The 19,757-nt window shown below is 41.9% G+C and overlaps 2 protein-coding genes across 8 annotated transcripts in view; one reads left to right on the top strand and one right to left on the bottom strand.

Moving 5' to 3' along the window:
* Window positions 1–12,368, top strand: part of GHRH (growth hormone releasing hormone) — a 31,777-nt gene extending 19,409 nt beyond the window's left edge. The window contains exons 1-7 of one of the 6 annotated variants that reach the window (XM_082226567.1): window positions 285–414; window positions 4,998–5,207; window positions 7,682–7,782; window positions 8,713–8,844; window positions 9,777–9,881; window positions 11,580–11,711; window positions 12,058–12,368. In XM_082226567.1, coding sequence (XP_082082693.1) covers window positions 7,703–7,782; window positions 8,713–8,844; window positions 9,777–9,881; window positions 11,580–11,711; window positions 12,058–12,127 — 519 coding nt within the window. In that variant the 5' untranslated portion in view covers window positions 285–414; window positions 4,998–5,207; window positions 7,682–7,702 and the 3' untranslated portion in view covers window positions 12,128–12,368. Of the gene's footprint in view, window positions 1–284; window positions 510–4,168; window positions 4,362–4,514; window positions 5,208–7,681; window positions 7,783–8,712; window positions 8,845–9,776; window positions 9,882–11,579; window positions 11,712–12,057 lie in introns of those variants that run through there. The other 5 variants (XM_082226566.1, XM_082226565.1, XM_082226564.1 and 2 more) reach the window with 5 other exon arrangements.
* Window positions 12,369–13,135: 767 nt separating this feature from the next.
* RPN2 (ribophorin II) overlaps window positions 13,136–19,757 on the bottom strand; it is a 28,644-nt gene continuing 22,022 nt past the window's right edge. Inside the window, exons 14-18 of one of the 2 annotated variants that reach the window (XM_082226037.1) lie at window positions 19,383–19,478; window positions 18,641–18,716; window positions 17,097–17,226; window positions 15,964–16,050; window positions 13,136–13,448 (exon numbers count right to left, since the gene is read on the bottom strand). In XM_082226037.1, coding sequence (XP_082082163.1) covers window positions 15,999–16,050; window positions 17,097–17,226; window positions 18,641–18,716; window positions 19,383–19,478 — 354 coding nt within the window. In that variant the 3' untranslated portion in view covers window positions 13,136–13,448; window positions 15,964–15,998. The remainder of the gene's footprint in view (window positions 13,449–15,963; window positions 16,051–17,096; window positions 17,227–18,640; window positions 18,717–19,382; window positions 19,479–19,757) is intronic. The other variant, XM_082226038.1, reaches the window with a different exon arrangement.

Genomic DNA, 19,757 nt, shown 5'->3' with positions numbered 1-19,757 from the left:
AAATCTGTATCTAGCGATGTGCAAATGTTTTAAATCTACAAACCGATCAGTTAGCGAACCTAGAAGTGCAAAGATTGGGGAAAGGTGGGGAATCACTTGTCCTGGAAACAGGAACCGACCCACGTAGCAAAGCGGGATGCGCCCCGGCTAAGCTGACCTTGAAATCAAGTCAGGAACCAGCCATTTTCTATATTTTTTAGGTGATGCTTTTGTACCTGCGACATGCCCCTATCCAGAGGTTCGAGATTTATCACAGCTGCGTCAATGCATAAGCAGGCAACAGGGTGCCAAAGGGAAGAGGCTGGTGGCAGCAGAGGTTGAAGTTTGCCGCTGGAGCTATGTGGTGCCTAATGCAAATTCTTGGGAAGGTCCAGCTATCCCACAGCCACTTTGAAATATTGCTAAAAAAACAAGGTGACAACATTTGTCTCATCCACATAATGGCAAAATATAAAGTAATAGTGGTACAACTGGAATACCAACAAACTGTTAAACAGTGACATCTGCTGGTGAGTAGTGGTGGTCTTAAGATTTCAGAAAATGCTCACTGGGTTGTGCCCCGCCCCTTCATTTGAGAAAGTGGTCTCTGGTCCATGAAAGCTTATGCTGAAATCACTTTGTTAGTCTTCAAAGTACTATAAACCTTTGTTGGTTTCGTTCATTTATACTTCCAATCCATGCCAGAAAAGAGATGTGTGGCAGGTGACAAGATTCAAAACAACAATTTAATTACCCTACAAAATGAAATGTAAAATATTAAAATACTGAGTAAGAGTTGAGTGTGGCATCCTCACTCAGGCTAACCCAATCTGCTTCCATACTAGACATTTTATCCTGAATTGGTATCATTCACGCTTAAAAACACCATGCAAGTGTAGCATACTAAGATAATGTGTTCAAATAGTTTAAATGTGGGATTCACTGACAGAGTATTTGAGGATCAGTGAATTCACAGCAAGCTGAAGTCTAGGATGGTTGTGATTAAGCCTAGACTTGTTCCATCCAGCTAATGGTGTCAATTAGCACCATTTCCACCCCAACTGCCATTTTAAGCTCACTTTAACCCACTTTGCTTCCCTTCACTTTCCATACTCCAAACTCTCTCCACACCACTCAAAACACAAACACCAAGAATTGTTTTTTTGCAAAATGCCTTCAGCTGATCATGTTTGCATTTCCTTTTTTCCAGCAGACCCCAATTAGCTTTGAAATGAGCAAGAGAAAGACACTCTTAGATATTGTTTCGAACTAGAAAGCAGCTTAAGACCAGCTCTTTGTTCCACAAACCTTATTGAAATGACAGCCCATATGCTGCTATTCCCCCCCCCCCCAATTAGGAGAGTCATTTTAAAATAAAAGTTCCAACTTTTTCATCTACTGCACTTCTAGTTCCCCCCACCTCCACCAAGAGGCAGGATGTGGGCAATGAACTTTTAAATGTTAATTGCAATTTCCTTTTGTGTGTGCAAAAGCACATGTTTACCAATTGGATTGATAAAACTGAGGAAAAGGACAAACAGTGGAGTGGGTATAGCTATAGAGCATATGGGTTTGGGCCAAAAGCAGTACAGAAAACATTAAAGGGCCAGTTCCAGTGGTGCCAATGGCCAGGAGAAGCAGCCAGGAGCTGCTTAAACAACATTGTTGCATGCCACCCCAGTCTCTGAGCGGTGTAAGATTCCCGAGGTTTCAGGCACTTATTCACGGTCCGTGTTTCCTTTGGAATGAGGCACAGCAGAGACTGTGGTGTCTTTATGATATACTGGTTTATTTACACATATATACAACCTGAATCTGTGATGGAGCGTTTCACAGCAATAACACCCGAAGAGGGTCTTGATCAGGCTTCCTCAACCTTGGCCCTCCAGATTTTTTTTGGCCTACAACTCCCATGATCCCTAGCTAGCAGGACCAGTGGTCAGGGATGATGGGAATTGTAGTCTCAAAAAAACATTTGGAGGGCCGAGGTTGAAGAAGCCTGGTCTTGATTCTCCCATAACCACAGCCTTGGATTTAAGCGGAAATCAGGCGTGTCTCTGACTACCTGGCTTTTACTAGTGCTGACAGAGGCTGGCTGCTATGACCACCAAAATTTGCAGATTATCTCCAGTGGAATGGAATCACCAATGAAAGTGGTCAGTGGGATACTCGATGACATAAGGCTAGGACAAAACAACAACAAAACTAAACACTCAAAATTTATTGAATTTCATATCTTCAGAATAATTTCATAAACACACACAAAGAGCCAATCAGTTGGTTAGATGACCTAAGGATAGGAAAACAAGCAAGCAAGCAAACAAACAACCTTAATAATACATTCAACATTCAATGAATTTCCTATCTTATTATCATACACAAAGGGTTGTAGAGGGTAAAATCAGGATTCAGAAAGTGTTGTTGTTATATTAACTTTATATGCTGCCATTTTTCTGAAGATCTCAGAGTGGTTCACAAGATAAAAAAACAAATGCAAGTTTCTTCATTAAAACCTATTACAATAAATTGAATGTTTTGGATGCATCCTAATTCATTCTTGTAAAAATCACGAAGGTCTATATTTTAACCATGTGTACATTGTGGAGTATATGATTTCCATTTTAATCTATTTGCCCATGTTAAGGAGGACCACACTAAATGATAAGAGTCTTTAATAGCATAAGCTAGGATACTAGATGATAATGTGGAATAAATGCTGAAGACGGGGGAAACTCCTGCTGAGGAGTGATTTGGGGATTTCGTCGTAGCTGCTGCTTGGAGATAAGAAGTGAGGAGCTGAAAATATTGCTAGCCTTCTGGATTGAAGCAAAGTATTATCGACCAGCATTTTATGTTCAGATTGGCTTATTGGAGTGTATAGGTGCAAGAGGAGCTCACAGGATTTTATTTTTTTTTTAAAAAAACCCTCTTTAAAGCATTTTTTTAAAAAAATGCAGGGGAATGAAGGCATCAAGTCTAAGAGAAAATCAATATCTGAAAAATTACAAGGTGTTTTCCTGGATTCTGTTCTTTGTTAGTGGCTGGTTGATGTTTTGCTGTCTGCTTAGCCCCCTGGGTGAAATGCTGTTTGTGGTGTAAACTGAGGTACCTCTAGCAACCGAGGTCTAACAGCCTCTCTCAGCCTAGTGCATTCTAGATGTTTGGGGCTACAATTCCCATCAACCCTAGCCGACATGGCCAATGGTCAAAGATGATGGGAGTTCTAGCCCAAAACATTTGGAGAGCACTAGGTTAGGGAAGGCTAGTCTAATGGCTAAGCCAGGTGCAGATAGTAGTATAATGGAACAATTCACATGAGTTTAGGCTGCAATGTGGGACAAAGAGTGAACACTGAAAGGCGTGATTGGATTCTGATTGAATCACATGCTACCAACACTAATCCATGCACTGGCTTGGGTTGATGTAAGCAGTTAGTATAAACCGAAAAAGCTCTGAGCCAGGTCTAATAATAATAATAATAATAATAATAATAATAATAATAATAATTAATTTATTTATACTCTGCCCATTTGGGTGGGGTTCCCCAGCCACTCTGGGCAGCTTCCAACATAATATTAAAATATAGTAATGCATCAAACATTAAAAGCTTCCCTAAACAGGGCTGCCTTCAGATATTTTCTAAAAGTCTGGTAGTAGTTGTTCTCTTTGACATCTGGTGGGAGGGCGTTCCACAGGGTGGGTGCCACTATTGAGAAGGCCCTCTGCCTGGTTCCCTGTAACTTGGCTTCTCGCAGTGAGGGAACTGCCAGAAGGCCCTTGGCGCTGGACCTCAGTGTCCGGGTAGAACAATGGGGGTGGAGACACTCCTTCAGATCTGAATCTAGAGATCTGAACATCTTGCTGCAACTCAATAGTGTAAGCGATCTCATTTATTACTATGGTGCTTGCTGGACACTGTCTGAACATGGCACAAACCAGCACATTTGATTGCAACCTCCTGAAGATATGGATTGGGTTGCCTGACAGTGTTGAAACCCTGCTGGTTCTTAAGTATGACCTAATGAGCATGAGCTTTGTTTTGTCCATTAGTTTGCCCCCAGTGATGAACTTTAGATGCATTATTTGCCTGGTATAGGGCTGCTGGTGTTTGCAAAGGACCAAAGTGTAAAATACTCAGCTAATGCCAGCAGGTAGGAGTGACAAAGTCAACGGGGGGGGGGGGAATCAATATATAAAGGAGAACCAGTGTGGTGTAACAGGTTGAGTGTTGAACTATGACCTAGGAGACCAGGGTTCAAATTCCCACTCAGCAATAAAGCTCAGTTGGGCCAGTTATTATCTCTCAGCCTGACCGACCTCACAGGGTTGTTGAGAGGAGAAAATGCGGAGGGGAGAACTCTGTAAACCACCTTGAGATCCAGGCAGTGGCGTAGCGTGGGTTGTCAGCACCCGGGGCAAGGCAAGTAATTTGCGCCCCCTAACCCGTGGATTTGCGCCCCTAACCCTAACCCCCAGATGTTGTGCCCAGTGCGGCCAGCCCCCCTGCACCCCCCACGCTACGCCACTGGATCCAGGGAGGGAAAGATGGTATATAGATGTGAAAAATGAATAAGAAGATAGCAATGCTGATAAAGAGAAGATAATAACATTTCATGACTCTTTTAACAAGAGAGACAGGAAGTAATATTAATGGTTAACTCTTGCTCATTGTTGATCTTAAGGTGGCCATGTGTCCTACTTTAGAGAGGGCAGTCCTTTGTTAGAGGACGGTCCTGACAGCTCTTCAGTTTGAAGTCTTTCCCACCACATTTTTTTTTCTCTTTAAAGTACAGTAATTATTTCTGAATTTGTGCTTTTTATGCAAATCTGCACCTTCCTTTTTCCTTCTTTGGGTGACCTGTCAACAGTCCCCCTAGTTGGCATTCAGATTGAAATGCCCATTTTAAAAAAATGCAAAGCTTATCTAATAAAGCAAATTTGTCTTTTAGTAAGCCCAGTTAGGATGCTAAACACAGCTGTTTGAGTGACTGGAAGGTAATTGATTCTCTGACGTTCAGGAGCTTGCAGGTTTGATGAGGGAGTGAATATATAAAAGAGAGTGTGACAATACCCACAACAGCTAGAGACTCGCCACTCTGGTTAGAAAAAGCTGGATAGGATTTTCTCTATTTCCTGGGACACAGCAAGAATTGGAAGTATTGTCAGGCAAGCAAGAAGGCCAAGAACAAGGTTACAGACTTGAGAGGACCATTTTTCTGAAGGGAACTGTAAGTTAACACTTTGTTTGTTTGTTAATGAATAGGTGTTTCATGGTGGAAAAGTGAATTAACTATTCCTGTCTGCAGGATGCTTTGTATATTGATTAAGATTGCAGTCTTGCGCACGCATTCTTGGGAACAAATCTCTCTGTACTCAACAGCATGTTTTTTAAAGCAACATGCATAGGATTGGGTTGTAAACTACAGAGTTAAATATTCATAACTGGACTCCAACTATGCAAATAATTCTAGGATATTTCAGAAGATTTGCAAAATCAATCTGGACGTAATCTAGACAGGTACTCTGGATATGAGTTGGAATTTATTAAGTGCTGGTAAAAAAGAAATAAAAGAAACCTGCTGTTTAAAGCTGCCATTTACATTTAATTTGTAATTCTTTGTCTCTGGAAAATAAGTGGGTAAGTAATATTGTTCTAGCTACCCATTTGCTTATGGACAAAAAGAAAAGTGAGTTGCAGAGATGTCTGGTTTATTAGAGATAGAAGGCACAAGAGGAGATGGCATTTTACTGCAAAAAAACTTTCAACAGGGTAAACTTTTGAAATGTAGGCAAAAATGTGGCAGCTAAACTTTTTTAAAAAAATTTAAACTATGCCATTGGAATTTATTTCATTCTTAGGCAGCTATTTTGTGTATAAAGTGTTATGATGGTGTGTGCCAGGTCTTAGCCAAAGTTTACTCAGAAGCAAAAAGCAAACTCCACTGATTTCAAATAGATTTCCTGGCAAGAAAGTATGTCTAGGACTACAGTCTTCATCTGACATGCACAGCATTTTTTTTTAACCCTGAAAATACTACAAGGCTAAAGGAGTGCCTTACATATCTTAATCTCGCAATGTTTGCATTGTTTACCAGACTGATTTAGTAAAATCCATGACATAGTCAACAGCCGTTTATCTGCTTGTCTGCCTCTGCCTACCATTTCGTCATTATCTCTACAACTAGATTCTGCTGGGGCTCACACCAATTACAGAAGTGCTAAAAAATTAACAGGAATAAATTTGTGTCTCGGGATTAAAGACTTTTGTTTTGAAGGAGGATTTAAGCAACCATAGCATCTTCGGTTTCTCAAATGACATCTTGTTGGGCTGTCAACTCAGCCCCATTCACTTAGGGAGAGAGAGATTGAAATCCTTTACCTTCTGAAACATCAGGATGCTTAGACTCAAACCTTGCCCTCCAACAGATGAGTAATGGTGATGAATAAAAGTGTCTTTACTGTTTCTACTGCTACTTCTAAAAACTTAAGAGTTTTCATGTTTCATGGCATCTTATGCACAGATTGGGTCCTGCCATCTTAAGTTCACTGGTACAAAATTAGGTGCTCCCAATGCATTCACAGGAAGATTAATGTGACCATAATTTTTGAACAGGGAATGGAAAGAAACAGAAGTCTATTAAGAGTTCAGCCGTAAAGCCCTGAAAATCTAAATGTTACATCCCCTGAAATGCTCACAATGGTTTTATTGTGTGAGGCTGCTTCCCCTGAGTCACTTATCTACTGGAAGCATCCATGCTGGATGTTTCCAGACTACACAGGGTTGTAGATCAAAGGCGCAAAGAGTCATTTTGAAAACGGACTCTCTTGCCCTTTCTATTCCTCTCTACTATTGAAAGCTAGCTCAGTTGAAGCGATTCCAGAACAGTAGGCAAGAGATCCAGCTTGAGGCTGCACCTGTCTGCAGCTTTTCAGCTATACTGAGAAATAATAGCTCTGTATGCTTGTGTGTTTGTGTGGCAGCAACTCCCTCTATTTCTTATGTTCTGGCTGTAAGTGCTTATGTAGTCAAAACAACCACCACCACTTACAAAAGGGAGGTTATCAGCCAAGTTTGCAGAAATATAAAACATTTTTTTTTGGGGGGGGGTGAGCCTAAGGCAGTGAAACCTTTCAAAATAATTCAGGGGAACTGAGCATACTCGGTGCCCACACTGATTGTTGTAGGGTCTATACAGCGGCATCCTGTCACAGGTTCCATTTGTATCAACATATTTCTGAAACAGGCCTCCTCTTGGAACTTGTATTTGACTAGAAGAGGCTCCACAATGGGGCTTTGATTCTTCCCACTCCCTTCGTCACACAAGGGTTGTGGGAACTGTCAGCAACTGTCCTTTAGGTCATTTACTCCAAACTAAGGCTGCATACACACACAACAACTTTAAAACACATTTAGAGCACATTTCCCCCCCTTCACAGAATTTTGGGCACTGTCATTTGTTAAGGGTTGCTTGGAATAGTAACTCTGTGAGGGGCAAACTATGGTGCCCAGCGTTCTTTGAGGGAAATAACATGCTTTTAAGATTTTGTGAGTACATAGCCTAAAGCACTAATCCCACTTGATTTACCGGGGGGGGGGGGGGAATGACTTCATAGCGTCTATGACTAAAATTCTGCCACGAGGCTACTTATGCTACTCTAATGAAGCCAAGTGTTCTCTCTCTCTCCCTCTATATCTTTGCAGATTGCCCCAGAATAGTGAAGAATGCTGGACAGGGCTGTTCTCCTTCTCTTCCTCCATTTCATCATGTGTTCCCTCTCGTCTCCTCTCTACCCAGCACTCAGGTAAGCATCTTCTCTCTCACCTTCCTGCCTATCGAAAACATGAGGTTTGACTTGACCTTTGTCTTTCACAGTTAGTGGCCCTATCTATCTAAAAGGGAAGGTGAAGAATAGTTGAAAAGCAGCTCGTAACAAATCTATTCTCCATCTTTCTCAAAGATTACAGGCCATCAGAATTTGGTGGTCACTGTGTTTTCAGAAAAGGCTTGAGTTTTCTCTTACACCACCAATATAATTCCTGAAACAGAGGTTTTCCCCTGTGATTAGGGCTATACATATGCTACCCTACAAACATTTAAGAACACAGGGAGCTAGCTGTCTTTGTTCATCTAGCCCAGCAGTCCACAATTTAACTGCTGCCTTCATTTGTATCACAAGCCTTACCAGCTTGTATATCAGGAGAAATAAATAATAATAATAATAATAATTTATTATTTATACCCTGCCCATCTGGCTGGGTTTCCCCAGCCACTCTGGGCAGCTTCCAACAGAACACTAAAATACTATTAAACATTGAAAGCTTCCCTAAACAGGGCTGCCTTCAGATGTCTTCTAAAAGTTTGGTAGTTATTTTTCTTTTTGACATCTGGTGGGAGGGCGTTCCACAGGGCGGGTGCCACTACCGAGAAGGCCCTCTGCCTGGTTCCCTGTAACTTGGCTTCTTGTAGCGAGGGAACTGCCAGAAGACCCTCGGCGGTGGACCTCAGCGTCCAGGCAGAACGATGGGGGTGGAGACGCTCCTTCACGTATACTGTCTCTGCCTGGCGCAACAAGATGCATAGCTGGGTTGTTTTTTTTTTTGCTGCATGACCACCCCTCTTCTTCCACCATTGTCTGCCAATTCTCGTCTCCATATACCATGCCATCAGAAACATGCGCATTGCACTTTGGGTATTTTCGGCATTACTTCTGCTTTCTCTTGATGTGTTTCAGATATAGTCCACTCCCCATTTCTGGCAAGGCAGTGAGCTTTCAACTGCAAGAAAGTGGTCCTGTGCAAAGCCACAACCTCTCAGTAGAGGAGCAGGAGGAGGAGAACTTCCTCACCGACCCTGCTGAGAAAAGGTGGGTATATCAGCACCCCACGTCCAGTAGTCAAAAGTGGCAAATTAGAATATAAGACCCCTCCTGAAATGAAAAGGCCCATGTAGTCCAGCATCCCATTTCAGGCAGCGGCCACTCAGCTTCTGGAAAGCTCACAAGCAGGACATGGATATGACAACTTTCCCAAGCTGTTGCTTCCTAGAAAATGGTATATACTGGTATACTGTCTCCGAACATGAATGCTCTACAAAATAAATTTGCCTAACCTCAGCACTCAGGAGGGTGATATAGGTCAGCAGATGGACTGCTCAGTGAAAAAAAACCTGCCCTGTTTATTTATTTCATAAAATTTATATACATCTTGATTGTAAACAAACACACCCCTCAGAGCTGTTTACAAAAATAATAAACCAATGAAGTTAAAAACAATTTAAAACCTAAAAAACACTTTGAAATCAATAAGCTAAAAAACCCAATTAAAACACGTGTCAATAATGTGCATGTTTGGATAGACTTGGCTAAACAAAACCATTTTTTGCAGGCATGAAATAGTACAGCCAAGGCACCAGCCTGATGTCTATAGGAAAGTACTTCCAAATTTTGTGTGATGCCACACTAAAAGATTGATTTCTTACAAATGCAGAAAGAGTATTATGTGGCCTGTGCGATGTCAAAGAGTGGGAGCTGCAATCAGTAAATCTGTGCCCTCATTCATAACTTATGTGCTGTTTCTCACTCTCACACACAGTACACTTTGTGCTGCAATCTGCCAGTGCCAAGAAGCACATAGCTCCAACAGTAGTTCTTAATCCACTTTAATAGCATGGGAAGCTTCCTGTTCTCCGGGACGATGTATGTAAGACTGCTCTCTCCATCCAAGTAAAGGGAGGAAGCCATCATTTGCATGTTGTCCCAGGCAGGCACGGATAAACACAATGTCTGTGTTTTGTTAGGATGCAGCGCCATGCAGATGCAATATTTACTGATAGTTACCGCAAAGTTCGGGGTAAGATGTCAGCCCAGAAGTTATTGCAAGGCATCGTTGGGAAAAGACTCGGGTAAGTGGAACTTTATTAGATATTACTTTAGATGTAGCAGTCTGCTACATATAAGGCATAGGGTGCAAGCTGTGTGTGTTTCGATTAGGCACAGAACCTGTGATTGAAAAGCTCCTGCCTAGACATGTCCTGGAAAGACAACTGGCAACAAGAAGGCAGATTCATTCTTATAGTAATACGCCCATTATATTTTGAGCCACATTCAGCCCTGCACTGGAGGGAATCTCCTGTACATTTACAAAAATCTGGCAGCGTAGCCAATAGCATAACTTAAGATGAAAGTCCTCCGAGTGATTTTTAACACACATGAACATTCAGTGCCAATTGCTAATGGCTTTTATTCTTGATTTGCCTCCTGCAGATAGTAAATTCCCAACATGCCCCAAAGATATTAATTGGAAAGTACACATGGGTCCCACTAACTGAACACTATGCCTTCTCAGGAAATTGTTCATTATGTGAATGCTTGTAATAATGAGTTGGCAATTTTCATTGATTCCTATGGGAAAATTTCTAATGTGTTCTTGACTATGGAAAGTTGGCCCCAAAATGATGAAAAAACCCAGGAAAACTCTGAAACATTCCAAAAGGCAAAGAAACAAGGAAAAAAAATGCTCTAATTTTTCCCAATCTCCCTCCCTCCCACCCACCATGGTTTTTGGCAAAACAGCTGCTGACGACTAGCAAAACACAAAAGCAAGGCTTGTTTGAGGCTGCTTATTTGTTTACAGTACTACACATAGGTCCAGCTGTTTGGATATCTTAATGTTCCGTGTGTATAGCGAGGTTTGGGTGCTAATTCCTTTTCTTATAATGAGTATTTGCATAATGGGACCTGAGTGTATAATTCCTTCACAAGCCAGTAGTGCAAGTGGCCTTTCAGCTGTTGCTGGAGTCCAGGCCCCATCTATCCAAATAAGCAGAGCCAGCCCAATACCTGAGGTGAACCACAAAATGGCACCCCCACCAGGGAAGAAGGGGTGAGTGAAGATCTATATTGGGAACAAGGGTGAGGGGAAACCAGCAGCACCTCTGATTTACCAAGAGGCCACTGTAGAGACAGCATTGAGATCCGGTCAACAAGGGAGCATGCCACTGTTGTTGCTATTAGAAGCACCAGCAGGCAATATATGCCTTGGATGCTCCTGTGGATCCTGCCACCTGAGGCAGTCACCTTTTCTTGCCTCATGGTTGGGCTGGCCCCGCAAATCAGCATGACCAGTGATCAGGGATGATGGAAGTTGCAGTTTAGCTACATCTGGAGGGCTGCAAGATCCCCATTCCTGCATTAGAGGAAGATATTGCTACACTTATTACACTTTAAAGCAGGGGTAGAAAACCTGTGACCTTCTAGATGTTTCTGCACCACACCTCCCATCAACCATGACGACTGGTCATGCTGGTTGGGGTGATGGGGGTTGGAATCCAACCATATGCAGATGGTCATGGGTTCCTCCTTTCTTGCTTAAAGCACTTTTAAATCATTCTAAATCACAGCCAATCTTTCAGGTGACTTTTCAGTTGTGTTCTCACCCTTTCTCTATGTTGGGTGGGTGTATATTAGGCAATCACATGTTATTTAAGACAGGTCAAACAACTTGTCCACGGTCCATCTGAAGTTCATAACTAAGCAGGGGCTTGAACATCACATCTCCCTGCTTCAAGACCTTCCACTAATCTACATCGTGCTGATTACAGGGAAGGCAACCTGGGAGATGAGGAACACGAATTCATGACGCGGAGGCAGTCTGACAGCATCCTGATGGGCAGTCGCTATCACCAGCAGATGGTACTGAGGAATTTCTTGGGAGCCATGTTGCAGAATCAAAGGTTAGTATACAAATTTCCTTGAGTTCACGAGGTTGTAGGGAGAGTGGAAGAACAAGAGCTTTGCATGCAGGAGTTCCTAGGCCCAAAAGATCAGGTAGCAAGTGATGGAAAAGAACTCTGTCAAAAGCCTGGAAGGACGTGTTACCAGTCAATAATGGTCAAGACGGGCAGGGAGTCTGAGAGCTTTGTATGCTCCTATGGCGTAATCTTATAACTTGATCTTGAAGTCACTCACCAGTCTGTGCAATCAAATGCCTACAGCTTGGTATCTTTACTAATCTGTCCCGCTGCAAACAAAATGGTTTACATTACATTAAGTTGTTTTATTTCTATTTCCCCACCTCAGGTCTCAAGATATCAATGATGACCACTTGGAAGATTTTGTCAGTGTCCTAACCAAGCTAATGGAACTGTAAATAAGCTTTGTCCTGCTTCATTCTGGTCAGTGCCACTCCTGGAGCACCCTGCTCTTCTTTCTGCTTCTGAAGCAGTACAAAGAAACAGACATATTACTATGTGCACCAATACTGTCCAGAATGCCATTAGGAAAACAAAGTGTGAGGGACTTCTGTTCCCTGTGCTTACTACAGTTTGACTGTTGAATATGTAGTCTCACTTCAGTTTGAAAATAAATGCCCCTGATGTATAGCAATCATATATATATATATCCAAACTCTTTTTTCCCTATACAGAATTACTGCATAAAGGCACAGAGTTGTGTGATATCAAATATTAGCCATGGGGGCCTCTGCCAATGAATTGGGAACTGACATTGGGGTTCACTGGAAAGCCTATGACTGACTTCTGTTTTCAGGACCATGGACAGCTTTTACCCAGCACTATGTGCTGCTGCTAGAAATAAAGGGAACATCAACCAACCAAATGACTACAGCCAAAACAATGTTGGAAGTGCAACAAAATAATTCTGAAAATGCAGAAAGCCAAACCTTGGAATATAAGGGAAATTCACTGCACCATCAGAAATGATCAGGGAGGAAAGGCTTAGGAGACCAAAAAGGAACACACATGCAAGGAAAGCAGTAAGAAGGGAAGCAGTAGAAAAAGCACTTTCATCTAGCTTGCCATGACTACTGCAAAGGCCAGGGCTGCTATCCGGAGAATTCTTTCAAATACGCACAAAAAGTGTGCCCAGATTTAATAGGGCAAGGGCTGGGAAACTTTTTGAACCTGAGGGCTGTGCATCAGTGGTAGGTGGAGCAACAAATGTGTATTTTACCTTTGCACAGAATTCTCTATTCTCCATACAGGCAAACAAAAGGCATTATCAAAGTTCAAAAGGACACATTTCAGCCAGTGGCTTGGGGAGGGTGTGTGTGTGGGGAGAGTCCAAACAACCAAGTGGCCTGTACAGACACAAGTCATAAGCCAGGCTGCACATCGGCAAACCCCTCACAAATTTACAGTTCATTTTGTCTCATCCTCTTTATTCAATAAAGGAGACAATAGGAAAACAAATTCTTGGAGCCTGACTATTTCTAAAATCCTTAGTGGCAGGCAGGTGTTTATGCCATAACTCAAAGCACTTAAACAGTCAGTTAAATACAAAATGTGGGGATGTTTTTCCTTAAAAAAACAAAAACAAAAAAATCCAACAAAATTCTTTTCCTTATTAGAGGCAATTCTTTTCCGTATTTTAAACTCTTCTTTGGCTCCTTCCCTCTGGAGCTCAAACTGGATTTCTTCCAAGTTTTTCTTTTCTTCTTGCATCAGTGAGTTCTGGAAGGACACACAGAAAACTTGCAAAATTAAAAATGCAGATGCAGAATAACAATTCCATGTATTAAGTAGATGCCCTCCTTTTTTGGCACAGTGAATATATAAATTTAGCATCGTAATGAAAATTATGATTCAGGGATGGCCAAAAGCTTGAAGACTGCACAAAACATGCACTAAAATGGTGTTTATGGTAAAACATGTAAATTGTTATAGCACAGTCTACGGATGCTTACTCAGATGTCAGCTCCTACTGTATTTAATGGGTATTCCAACTAAGTGTGCACAGAATGGCAGCCAATATTGAGTTATTAAAATTTAACTATTAGGACAAAAAAAGGGCAAAAACTGGTTTTTACTGATCAATATGAACTGACCATTATCTTTCTGAGCCCCAAGCAGTATAGTATAAAGTACATAAAGAACACCTGCATCAAAAGGATGAGGGTGATGGGTTACTAAGATAGCAAGGCCCTAAATTCTGAAATCCGACATGCAATGTCCCTGGACAACGGAAATAGGAATAAGACACATATAGATGCATTTCTGATGCATTAAAATGTTGCTGGCAAGAAAAAACACCCATGCAAATATCTGCTTTTAGCTATGGCCCAGAGCATAATACTGAAAGCAACACGGTTTCTTAGATATTCAATAAGATTGGGATACTTCTCTCCTGGTAGCTTCATATCTTTCCTTTGGCAAGTGAAGGGTGCTGCTTTCAGTATATTCAACAGAATGATAACAGTAACCCTAATTTTGTAATACAAGAGATCATCACCCCTCACCAAAATATATACATGGAGGATTGTAGCTAAGGCCACATAGCATATTTGGGCCCATACGTTCCTGAAAATTTAAGAAGGGACAACTTCTGTGAAACAACTTCTTAAGCATCTGTGCTTTCAGTATGTGGACTTAGGAGCAAAACCCAGAATTTACAAGAATGTTTGCTTACATTATAAAGCAAAGGAGAATAAATGGCCTGTACATTCCTAAGTTATATCCACAATCTAGATTGGCTTCAAAATATTTCATCCATGTTGGCACCATATCACCACAGAATCTGAGAAGCGGTGCTGAATTTGGCATTTTGAAAAAACCATCTTTCATTCTCAAAGAAAAACCTTTCTAGCCCTCATTGCTATTTTTAAAAAAGTAACTTTGAAATATGTGGGCAGTTGGCTGGTCAAAACACGGAAAACCTATAAGACAGCTTTCAGTACTTGAAGTTTCACTGCCCTGTACAGTTCTCACACTCTGTTCTATAACCCATTATCATTTCTATCTGATCTGCCTCCAGCCAACATACCATATTCTTTCAAAAACAAATCTGAGCAGCAAAATTTTTACATTTACCTAACTGGTACAACTTATTCTGATTACAGAATGAGAAGGGGGTTTTTTAAAGCAAAGAGTGTGAGTATTTTGGCACCTAGCTTTCAGCTTCTAAGCTATTATATGCTTAGAAGGCTCTCCAAGTTCCTTTTCCCAGACCAGGCAGAATGAATGGATAAAATATGAGAAATGAAAGTGTTACACACATGCAGAGGGGAAAAAAAAATCAAATAGTGTGCCAGCCCACCCAATTTCACATAGTATCTCAGGGCAGAGATGGGACTTATCCGCCACATGAAAACAATATTGGATTTGTGAGACTTTGTGGTCAATTGAGACTCAAGCTTCCAAGTGTCTCAACTGTTCAAAGCCACAGGTGTGCAATCTAAATAAATATGACTATTCTTTACTTCTGCAAAGTACCAGATGGAGCCACAGCCATCCTGATGGGAGACTGCCTGGGAACCACATGTACATCCCCCTGGGCTCCAGGATGGAAGAAAGGTGGAATATAAATACATGAAATTTAAATGAAATAATAAAATAAATCTGGTATATGCCTGACTGGAAATGTAGAAGGGGAAACAATATGTGGGATACTGGGCAGTTGTGCGGGGTGTGTGTGTATGTGGTGGAATCAAGGATGACTGTTCTGCAGACTTTTAGGTGAAATCCTGTGCTGCTGGACCTAGCTACTGATGCAATACCCAGGTATGATACTAAAAAGGGCAATTTAAGCCAGATCTGCAATTCAGTAGACCATGTGAGCCTCCTCAGTCCATTAATGCAAGGAAAGCAGGATACAAACAAAACATTGGATTTTGAGCAAGTATTTAATTTTTAACTGATTAATTAACAAGCAGAGGTTGAAATTAAAACTTTTTAAAAATTGGTAAAGAGCCTTACTAAGCAAGGATGCTTGTGTAAGATGGTCATTAAGACATTTACACAGGCTTGGAACATAACCAAAGTATCAAGGAGGAATCTGAATGGTGAGATGATAACTTGAAAATGAACCTTAATTTTAAAAAATGTGCCCCTTGCCAGGTTCAAAGGCATACAAGGTGGGTGGAAAGAGGTTTCAGGTGAGGTTATGTTGGCTCAGGGAGAGGCGGCTGACAAGCATGAAATGGAAGCAGCTAGTATGGCTGGGCAACAGGCAACATCCAAGGACCCTTACTTCTAGGAAGAGCTGGTCACTAGCACAACCCCCTTTTACCGCAGCGTTCTATACTTTGCCAACCTACTGCTCTGTTCTGCAGCGATCCTGCCAAAAGGAGAGATGGGGAAAAGGTTCAGAGAGGACAGTAAAGGCAAGGACAGCAACGTTGCTCAAGGAACAGACAACACAGAGAAAAGAGAAGCATGCAGGCAGCAAAACCAGGCCTTCCAGGAACTCTACTGAGATATGGGTGAGCATCTAGGACTGCCACCCTTTTGCGACATGTTCAAAGAGAATTCTTGCCACCAGACATGATGGATGGGGAGCCAATGGGTTCAGGTGACACTGGCCTGGGCAAAGCCATGTAGATAGCAATTTTACTACATGGACTTTTATTAAGACATTTGAGGATAAACTGAATTCTTTTATCTGTATTGACAGCTAAATAACTATTTTAAGTTTTTAATAAAGAAAGGAATTGCAAACTTGATGCACCATCAAAACGTGCCCAAAGCATTTTGATTATCCTTTCGAGCTACTAGAAGCCCTGGAAGAAACAAAACAGAAACTTAGGCCTGCTTTTACTTTTTTACTACCTTCACCACCACAGGAAGCCAGCTGAAACTACATTTGCAAGCTGTTTTGTCTGTGTCAGCTTTGCTGTGCTGATTGCTCTTGACTGAATGGTTTCCCTCTGCACCATCCCTGACAACATTTGATGGCCACATGGAAGCCAAGCCGACATGTTGAAGTGGAAACACCCAAAATGGCTTACCAGGCTGAGAAGCAGTTTCTAGCCGATTCCATGCCTGCAGTGCAGAAAGGTCCCCTTCTGCATTTCTCTCAGTCTCCATAATAAATGCTTATAAGACAAGGTAGCAGTTCCTGGTTCATTTATACAACATTAGGATATCCTAAGTCAGAGGTGGCTACTCTGTGGCCCTCCAGAAGCCCTCCATTAATTACTGACATCACAAGTCAGTATGGCAGATAGGCATCTCTACCCATATTCTACCACTTAATAATGTCAGATAGATGTTCAGCTCTGGACTTCTTCCTAACACCCAACATTTAAATGATTGGTCTGCTACTCAGCCAAGCTCTCTTCAAGGGGACAGGTTCTGTTGTAACCCCCACTTTGGTCGCCTTACCTTTTAACTGCTTTATGAGCCAACATTCTGTTGCCTGCCAGGAAAGTGAGGCTTCCCAGGATAGCCAGATACTTCAGGGTCTGAAACATGTTGAGTTGAGTCCAGTACACGTACATGAGCCCCAACATTGCTAGGAAAAGGCAAGGCATAGTGGGTGAGACTGAATTTGAAAAGGAGGTACATAACACAAATCCACAGCAATGGGCAGCATATAACTGCATATTAATTCCCAGTGACTGAGTATTCCTGTCAGTGTTTCGACCCTTGGAAAGGAAGACAATAATATGCCTAAATATTGAGAAAAGTGCTAAGACCCCAAACCAACATCGCAAGCTGTCTAAACAACCCTCTATGCTTCTTAGGGTAGACAGGTAACCAACATCCCTGCATGGATATGGAAGAACCGAGAACTCAAGACCAGAAAAAAATGAGTCAGACGCTATAATGATACTTGCTACAGCTGATGCGTAGACATATTGAAATTAATGGACCTAACTTATGTCATGTTCATTAATTTCAATTAGTTTGACTCTTGAGTAATAGTTGACTAGCACCCACTGATTGACTAGGAGGAATTCAACACAGCACTATGGCAATTATTCCACAAGCGCATGTAGTTCAGCTTGCCAGACAGAACAACCCTTCTTCTCCTCCCCCTGTGTCTTGTTCTGGAGGGTTCTTCTGACCCCACCCTGAGCCAATCGGGCAGGGGTGGGGAGCCCTCTTGCAGTAGCAGAAGCCCTTGCATGAGATACCACTAACAGAAAGAATCCAACCCAGAATTTCTAAAATAGTGGCACTGCTTTTTCATTTCACCAGAAAAATATGAAGTGATGTATAATGTTAAAAGGAGTTTCCCCAGGATTTTAAAGGACAGTATGCCTCCCAGGAACACCAGGAATAACAAATACATATGTTTCTTTATTTATTAATTACCCACCTTTCACCATAAGGTCTCAAGCGTGGGTTACAACAATTTTAATATATAGTATTAAAACCAGTTTGAAACAAATTATAGTAAAGAGAAATGGGTAGGTTCATATTTGTGGTGTGTCAGGTGCTAAAGCCATGTCCTGTAAAGGCAAAGCAATGTTCTCTGAAATAAGTTGCAAAGAGGCAACTGTCCTCTTTAGGCAAATGAAAGATGCTAGAAATTGGCTGCAGAGAACCTAAGCTTTGGCCCTGAACAAGGAGCATAAAGACAACTTAATGTTTCCATTAAATAAAGGGATATAAGGAGGCATTCCTCAAGTCTCTCTTGCCAGAATTGTGGGTGGACCAAAGGATAAACAACTGAAATGAAAACTCTGAACACACTGTGCTATCAAATGCATCTAAATGGAAGCAAGAGAAGCCCAGTCTAATGACAGCTGTTAAAAATGATGGGTGACACGTGTTTCTGAAAGATTGGAGGAAGGGGGGAGGAATGAAGCGCTATTATGCCCATTATCGCTAATAGGTTGTGAGGCACTTTGTCATCAGGCTCCCGCCTGCAAAGCCTACGTGGAAAAGGATAAATAGGGAGGAATTTCTCTGGCACTTACTTGCATGACCCAGGTGAAAGATAATGGTGCTTGGTGCAAAGCTGAAGTTGGAAATGTTGGCTCCGATCTTTATCCACTGAAAAGGTACAGAACATACTTTAGACAAAAAGCCCCGAGGACAACCAAATCCAGATCGTACCGACCTTTTCCAAAACAAAATTGACCTTCAGAAATGTTTCGAATTATATAGCGTGTGTACAAATGCTCACCCTCCAACACATTAGATTTTTCACTCAGAAAATAGAATTTGTTTAAGATATGTGGCCCAGCATTCAAACGTCTAATTGATCGCCACGTAAGTCTGGGGACTCCCATATGGAGGCAGAAATTTGGGAGTGTAGAGATTTAGCTAGATGATCCTCAGGGTCCCTTTCCAGCACTACAATTCTATGATTCCAACAAAGCTATATAAGGGGGATAGATTTACTGCAGATATGTAAGGTGGGGATTTAGATATACAGCCTGATGCTCTGCAGATCACTACAAAGCCTGTCACTCCTGACTACTGGCCATGCTTTCTGAGTGGGATGGGAGCTGTAGCCCAAATAATCTGGAGGGCACCAGATTGGGCAAGGCTGGGTTTGCAGCGTTACTGGGCAGCGAGCACTAGGCCACACTGCAAAAAATGCTGGCACTGCCCCTTGAATATCTTGCCATAGAGTTGCACTACCTGTGTTAGAAGCTGAGGAGGTGGTATCAGTTGTCTGAAGGCTATACATTGGTCTGGATATGAGAAACTTACCAGAATAAAGAGCAAAAGCAGTGGGGAGAGTATCATAGCTGTGAATGTGTTGGACACCACGGTGGGAGGCCTCTTCTCAGGTTCTCTGAACAGGTGCTATAAAGAGGAGTTCATGGATAAAATGTGTAGGAAGGGTAACTCTGGAAACAGGACATCCACCCACATCAAAATGATACATTCTGGAATCTACACTGTTGCACATTAAAGCTGGGGCTTCTGTAGTCTGCTGAGTGACATAAGAGCCTCTCTTCCTCTTGAGGTGGCTCTCTCCTTTGTGTGTCATCTTCTGACAGGGACCTACTAGACATCATCCTAACGCACTTCCCAATGCAAATTTTGGAGGCTGTCCAGGAGATGAGTGTGCAAGACATTTCT

The sequence above is a fragment of the Podarcis vaucheri genome (assembly GCF_965113315.1).
Source record: "Podarcis vaucheri genome assembly, chromosome: 6".
Taxonomy (NCBI): domain Eukaryota; kingdom Metazoa; phylum Chordata; class Lepidosauria; order Squamata; family Lacertidae; genus Podarcis; species Podarcis vaucheri.
Note: the sequence above shows the minus strand (reverse complement) of the source record. Positions and strands in the feature narration are given on the sequence as shown.